This window comes from Oncorhynchus mykiss, chromosome 13 (assembly GCF_057628025.1).
Source record: "Oncorhynchus mykiss isolate SJ-2025 chromosome 13, ASM5762802v1, whole genome shotgun sequence".
Taxonomy (NCBI): domain Eukaryota; kingdom Metazoa; phylum Chordata; class Actinopteri; order Salmoniformes; family Salmonidae; genus Oncorhynchus; species Oncorhynchus mykiss.
In genome coordinates, this window is record NC_143034.1 from 53270840 (window position 1) to 53278854 (window position 8015).

General features: G+C 45.3%; 1 protein-coding gene across 1 annotated transcript; it reads right to left on the reverse strand.

Moving 5' to 3' along the window:
* Positions 1 to 1156: 1156 nt before the first annotated feature.
* On the reverse strand, positions 1157 to 3196 carry LOC110485183 (anoctamin-10-like). Its single transcript, XM_021556249.2, has one exon. The coding sequence runs from the start codon at positions 3194 to 3196 to the stop codon at positions 1157 to 1159; it is 2040 nt and encodes a 679-aa protein (XP_021411924.2).
* Positions 3197 to 8015: the final 4819 nt, after the last annotated feature.

Here is an 8015-nt window from a genome sequence, read left to right on the forward strand (position 1 = left end):
TAAAGTGGCATTGTTTAAAGTGCCAAGTGATACATTTATTGCATCCCATTTTTAATTACTAAAATGGCTAGAGATTTGAGTCAGTATGTTGGCAGCAGTCACTCAATGTTAGTGATGGCTGTTTAACAGTCTGATGGCCTTGAGATAGAAGCTGTTTTTCAGTCTCTCGGTCCCAGCTTTGATGCAGCTGTACTGACCTTGCCTTCTGGATGATAGCGGGGTGAACAGGCAGTGGCTAAGGTGGTTGTTGTCCTTGATGATCTTTTTGGCCTTCCTGTGACATCGGGTGCTGTAGGTGTCCTGGAGGGCAGGTAGTTTGCCCCCGGTGATGCGTTGTGCAGCACCTCTGGAGAGCCTTATGGTTGTGGGCGGAGCCGTTTAGGCCAAAGTCTGGAACTACAATAACTTTCACATTACATTATTTTTAAGTTATATCTTATTAAAATGTAGAAGAAAGAACCCAGGAGACTACCTGCTATGTCTGAGTTGCAATTTAGAAAGCAATAGCAATGTTTGAAGGATCAAAGGCTAGCAGCACCCTCTTATGGCACTGGAAGGCCTGGGTGTAAGTCCATAAACACTGTAAAATGTAATCTAGTAATGTGCAGTGTCTTTATTAATGCAGATACATATTTGATACATACTGTAGCTCGGTCATGTGTTTACCAAAGATATATCAGTCTCAAAAAGCTGATCATTAAAACAGGACTTTCTCCTACTAGGACTTTCTCCGGTCTGTGATCAGTGGAGAGTGTCTCATCTGTGAGGTCACAGACATGACCACTGAGTTTAGCCTTGCTTAGCACCATCTGTCAGTCCCACTGCCAGGGCGGAAGGACTCCAGTCACAGTGTTAATTGTCTGACTGTTATCACCATTCAACGTAGGCCAAAAGCCTGGGCATAGCCTACAGTAGATGGGACAACAGTTAAGAATGACCCTCTAAAGATCCCAGATATAGATGTGTGAGCTTGATTTGTTTGAGAAAGCTTTCTGTACTCTAATGCCAAAGTTGATAGACTCTGTAAAATAAAAATGATACCCCTACACACACGCACAAACAGCACACCTACAGTATGTCACTCCTCACTCCTCACTTTATTTGCAGGACACAATGATCCTCCCACAAAGCCTAAAGCTGAGTGGCTGCTGCATCTCTACAGTATGTGAGAGTGCTGCTGTTGATGGTGCTGGTGGCGATGGAGCCTGTGGAGGTGGGGTTGGCGAGTCTCAGGCCGCTCTGCCTTTCTGCCAACAAACCAGGCCAGGTGGAGGAGCAGGAAGGTGACCGCCCCTCTCAGGCTCAGCAGCGACAGCTGCAGCAGGAGGAAGGCTCTGAGCATTTCCCACCCAGTATAACTCAGGAAGAGAAGCCTGAACTCCAGAGAGGACCACAGCAGGAGGGAGTTGAGCAGGACAGCCAGGGCCTCAAAGCCACAGAAGACCCGCTGCCACAAAACGTTACCCCCAGGGGATGTTCTGGGGAAGGGGCGGCGTGCGCCTGAACACAGGTGCCACAAGTCCATGCAGGATTTAGCTATGATGGTCAACAGGCACCAGAGGGCACACTGGGGGTAGATGCCTGAGAAGAACATGACGTGGCAGTAGGAGATGAGGAGCTCCAGGTAGCTCCAGGTCTGGGTGTCACACGGTGGTCTGTTGCTCTGCTCTGTGATCTGTCTAAGAACGTGAGACTGATGTTCCTGGTGGGCGCGGCCAGGGGGCATCCTCATCCTCCTCAGGCGGCGCAATAGCGTGGCGGACAGCAGCTTAATGCCCAGGTGGGTGGCCAGCTGCACAGATAGGTGAAAGCGCACCATGGTGAGGTCATTCAGGACCAGAGCCCTGTAGAGGTGGATAGAAAAGTGGTTGAAGAGGCAGGAGAGGATAACCTCAGGGAGCAGGGGCTGTTGCCTTGGTGACTGATGCCCTGGCGGCTCGGGATCAAGGCTGAGGCCTTGGGACAGTTGGAATGCAACACAGTCCATCCCTGCCATGGCAACCGTGAGGGCGATTTTGGGGAGGTAGACAAGGATGTTGTGAAAGAGGAAACTGAGCTCTTCTCTCAGGAGGAAGTCCCCCACTAGTCCATCTAGGTGTAAATACATCAGGATTGGGATGGAGGAGAGGCAGAGGGTGCAGGTTAGGAAGGCAAAGGAGTGTTGCAGTCTCCTCAAGCTCATCTTTCCAAAAGGGTGGGCATCGATCTGGGACTGTGGTGGTGCTGTGCCCTGTGCCACCCTGGGCACCGCTGCTGCTGTTGATGAGTGACTGTGTGACGGATGAGTGACCACAGTCCCCCAGTCCCTCTGCAGGGCTTTGCTCTTCTCCCTCCAGCCCTGCAGGAACAGCTCTGACCACACCACACTGGAAAGGGTGAAAAAGACCAGGTTGTTCCCCAGCCTGAGGGGGTAGAAGGAGAGAAACATGGACAATGTGGATTTCAGGAGGAGAGCATTGACCAGCGAACCCTCAAACCCAAAGTAGAGGGCCACCGCCTCCCCGAAATAAGCCCTGATATCTTCCAGCAGCTGCCAATGCTCTCTCTGGCTGAAGGGTTTGAGGCCACACCAGCCAGCCCACCACCTCCCCTGGAGGCTCTGAAGCAGCGGGGCTTCATGTAGGGGGTAGATGCTAGTTAGGACTCTTAAGCGGGACAGACTGGCCATCACTGGTTCTCCTGGAAGGAGGGGAATCCGCTGGAGCACCTGAATTTCCTCCCCCTCCCCCACTCTCAGCCTGTCTAGGATCCTCTGCACCAGGGTCACACACTCAGCCGATGACAGCATCCCATACACCCCCTCTGTGGGGCGCGTCCCCCCCAGGTCCCCCACCTCCCGTGCCTGACCTCCTATAGGGCAGCAGGGCTTGTGTCTGAACAGAAGGTCCTCGTCAGCCTCCAGGAGCAGCCGCTCTGGCGTGGCCCCCACCACCATGATGGCACCCCCGGCCCTGGTCTGGCTGATCACTCTGGCCAAGAGGTCTAGTCCCCCCAGGGGCTCGGGTGTAAGGATCTTCCCCAGGAGCCAGTCCACAGTGTCAGCCTCCACCTCAGGGTGGAACTCCAGCAGAATCAGAGAGGTGATCTCATTGAGGTGCTGCACGGGGAGCATGAAGGCTGCCATGGTGATGTTGGTGAGTTCTTTCCTCCGTGTGTTCCCTCCTCCTAATAACATGCTGTCCCGAAGAGCGGTCATGGTTCCTTCTTACTGGTGTTGACAGGGGGTTCTGCGTAGGTTTCGCCAGCCCCCTGCTTCCTCTCTTCTCTTCACAGGGTACAAGGACAGGGCTTCGATGGACAAGATCGTCTCAGCACACAGTGCCACAGGGATGTATGATGACACTAGCTGTAGCTGTGAGAATGTCTGACAGTGGGGCAGCACAGTGCAGTTACATTGTGACATCAGCACAATGTCATAGAATATTTTTTTGTCACTAGTTAGCACAGCCACAAAGTCAAAATTAGCTTTTTGGTTTTAATTTAGGGTTAGGGTTAGGCATAAGGTTAGCAATGTGGTTAGGGATAAGGTTAGGTACAAAAAAAATATTTTAAGAAGATAAATTGTAGAAATAGGTGGGGTTTAGCCATAATTTCGACTTTGTGGCTGTGGTAACTAGTGACAACCTAGAAGAATGTCCTGTTTTCTCATACACTGAGCTGTAAAGAAATTAGCATTCGTCTCATTCTGGGCACTGAGGTGGTGGCATTGAGACTGCTGGAAAACATTTTGCAGACCTTTTTATAAAACTTTTTTAAAAAGTCTACACCCTTGGGTTTCTTCACATTTTATTGTGTTACAAAGTGGAATTAAAATGGATTTTATTGTCTTTTTTCCCCAACAATCTACACAAAATACTCTGTTATGTCATAATGGAAGAAAATGTAAAAAAATACAAAATAAAACATTAATATACCTTGATTAGATTCAACCCTCTGATTCAATACATGTTAGAAAACCTTTGGCAGTTATTGCAAATGTGAGTCTTCTTGGGTAAGTCTCTAAGAGTTTTGCACACCTGTATTGTGCAATATTGGCTCATTATTCTTATCAAAATTCTTCAAGCTCTGTCAAGGTGTAGGGAATCATGGCTCGAGAGCCATTTTCAAATCTTAGATTTTCAAGCAGATTTAAGTCAAAACTGTAACCTGACTGTCTTCTTAGTAAGCAACTCCAGTGTAGATTTGGGTTTTTGTTGAAGGTTATTGTCCTGCTGAAAGATCAATTGCTGTGGTTTTCCTCTATGAATTTGGCTGTGAATCTTTGCCATTGTCAAGCATTTTTCATTTATTTTATTTAACTAGGCAAGTCAGTTAAGAGCAAATTATTATTTACAATGACAGCCTAAAGGGGAAGAGTGGGTTAACTGCCTTGTTCAGGGGAAGAACAACAGATTTTGACCTTGTCAGCTCAGGGATTCAATCCAGCAACCTTTTGGTTACTGGCCCGACGCTCTAATCACTAGGCTACCCACATACCATGATGCAGCAGCCACCATGCTTGAAAATAAGAAGGCAGCTATTCAGTGATGTGTTGTGTTAGACATTCCCTAAACATAAGGCTTTGCATTCAGGCCAAAAAGAGTATTCCTTTGCCATGTTTTTTTTTTTTCACTATTACTTTGCATACACATGCATGTTAAAACAAAACAAAAAAAACATTTTCATATTTTTATTTTTATTATCACTCTGTCATGTAAGTAATTATTGTGGAGTCACTACAATGTTGCTGATCCCTCCTCAGTTTTCTCGCGTCACAGCCATTGAACTGTGTCGCCCAATGGCCTCATGGTGACATCCCTAAGCAGTTTCCTTCCTTTCCTGCAGCTCAGTTCAGAAGGACGACTGCATCTTTGATGTGTCTGGGTGGTTTAGTACATCATCCACAGCATAATTATTAACTTGACCATGCTTAAAGATATATACAATTCCTGATGTGTTATTGTTAACCATCTACCAATTACTGCCCTTCTTTAAGAGGCTTTCGAAAAACTCCCTGGTCTTTGTAGTTGAATCTGTGCTTGAAATTCAACACTTGCCTGAGGGAACTTACAGATGTTGTATGTACCGTATGGGGGTCATAGGAAAGGTCGGTCCTTTAAAAATCATGTCAACCCCTATTATTTCACACAGAGTCCATATAACTTATTATGTGATTTGTTAAGCAAACATTTTACTTCAGAAATAATGTAGTCTTGCCTAAACAAAGGGGGTGAATACTTATGCCTTCGACTATATTTTAGTTATAGATGTTTCATTAAGTTGTAAAAATGTGTCAAATTTTCTTTTCACTTTGACATTATGGAGTATTTTGCGTCTAATTAATGGCAAAAAAAACGTACAATCTATTTCAATCCCACTTCGTAACACAACAAAATGTGAAAAAAGGTTCAAGGGGGTGTAAGCTTTCTATAGGCAATGTAGCGTTCATACTCTCATAATCAAAACATACAATATCATTCATTTACTAACCTGAAAATGATTTCATTTCCTCTTCAAAATGTAAAAAATAGTTGATCCAATTAACAGTAATATGTAGGTCTATTAAATTAGCACAGCAAGGAGACTGTGGGTGGATTCAGACATGTGACACCATCTTTTACCAGAAGATGGTGATATCACCCTTACAAATAGGAGAAAGCATTTCCTATGCAGTACGGTAGCTCCAAAGTCACCACAAGGGTAATATGAATCAGGGTGTTGCTGACGACTGAAAATAATTTATGCAACTTGTGTGACTAATCCAGCTATGAGTCACTAATATCCTACTTAGTGATAGAACACTGCTACCTGTGATGTGCACCAGTTAACACCAAGCAAAAATAACACCTCAACAACACCTCCTGCTAAACTGATTCGTTTTTCTATTTCTGAAATACCATTGAAATATGAGTCTCTGACTCATAGGCTTGTATACAAAGCCTGCAGTGTAGTGTTTATTATGCAATTGATACAGTTGAGTCTAACAAAAGCCATTGGAGCGATGCCAAGCCTCACACAGCGTTCCAGCATTTCTTGGAAACCAATTGGCTGACTTTCGTAATTTCTTCTGGGAAAATGAATATGCATGCCTCCAGCCAGAAAACAGCAGAGAAAACAGGGAGTGGGGAAGGAAGAGGGTGAGAGAGAGGAGGGTAAGATGCAGGAGTGAACGAGAGAGACAGTACGGCCCATTCATTCCAGTCTCACTCTCGTCAATATTCGTCAATAAGAAGAGCAGTCTGTGTGGCCTCAGGCAGAGTGTAGCTGTGACATCACCACTCCTTCAAATACCCTGAGATGAGATGGGGCCCAACAAACTGCCAGCAGAGACAAGCCTAGAGGATGACTCACGCACCTCACCCCCATCATACAGAGTCCATCAGAAAGCTCACAAGTGGCTCTGCCCGTCTGCCAGATAGATGTGTACACGTTTTCTTCCACGGAACAGATATACATCAATGAATACTTCATGACCACTAAAAGCCTGTTTTCTTCTTTCAATCTAATGTAACTGACATCTATGAGGTCCTTTGAGGTGGATAAAAAGAAGAAAGGTTGATGAGGGAATAAATCACTTTTTGCGTAGGTAATGAATGAGTGCAAGGTTTATGTTTGGGAAACAGTTTGAGTGCATTTGCATCTCAAAGAAGAAAATATTCTGTAAAACTTTAAATGTAAATTAATGGAAGCACAAATATTTGACCTTACTTCCAGGAGGGCAGACTGTTTTGGTTCTACACATAAGATATATATAACATCCGTTTTACAGGAGATTCTGACTTGCCTGTTCTGCCATCCGAATAAATTAATTGAAATTAATAAACCAACATTGGAAGAGGGTCCATGGTGTAATAACAACCAACAGTCCTCAAATGGCCCAACTATGGTATGCCATTGTCCTCACTATACCCTGCTCTCTCCCTTTCTCCTTCTTTACCCCCCCCCCCCCCCCCCCCCTTCAAAAAATTGTTTTTGTCTAATTCAATAAGACAACATTACAAGGGCCAACAACAAAGACAAGGTTGTCACAATTAGATGATGAATAGTTGGACTCTAGCCTTGCTGTCACAACTCCTACCAAAGGTGGCTCCCCTTCCTGTTTGGGTGGTGCTCGGCGGTCTCGTCACCGGCCTACTAGCTGCCACCGATCATTTTTTCCCTTTTCTGTTGGTTTGGTCTGATTTGTTTCACCTGTTTCTTGTTTAGACTTTTAATTTGACTATTTAAGTCGGTAGGCCCGCCTGCTCTTCGTGCGGGCTTGTTTATTCCGACTTTGTATGTGTGGTAGTGCGATCTTGGTTCGGTTCGGTTCCTGTTTTGGGCATTTGTTTTATGACGCTCAGTTTCGTTGTATATACTATTTTGCCCGGTGCTGAATAAAGCACTATTCAGAACTTTCTGCCTCCTGCACCTGACTCCTCACCCACTACGCCTAAGATTGTCACACTTGCGAGCCGCCTGATCCCACAAGCTTGCATGAGGGTAGTTCCACCTCAAAAGGGCAAGAAAGAGGAATTCGACACCCACCATCTCAGATTGTTCTGAAATTGTTTCTGTTGTTAGAAACAGATAATGTTACAGCATTCCTGCAACATTATTTTGTTGAAATATAATTTAATCTCTAAAAAATGTACCTAATTAATTGCACCCAAATTTGCCATTTTAATTTATAGGATTCATATAATATAGAATAAATATAGTAGCTAAAATCCGATTCTAACAATGAGTTAGACTTGAGTAATTAAAGAAATGGTCAAAAACAATCCACGGACCCCCCACATCCCACGGACCCCCCACATCCCATGGACCCCCCACATCCCACAACCCCCCACATCCCACGGACCCCCCACATCGTGAGCATTCCAAACTTGCTCAATTGGTGACATGTCTAGTAAGTATGCAGGCCATGGAAGAACTGGGACATTTTCAGCTTCCAGGAGTTGTGTACAGATCCTTGCGACATGGGGCCGTGAATTATCATGCTGAAACATGAGGTGATGGTGGTGGATGAATGGCACAACAATGGGCCTCAGGAT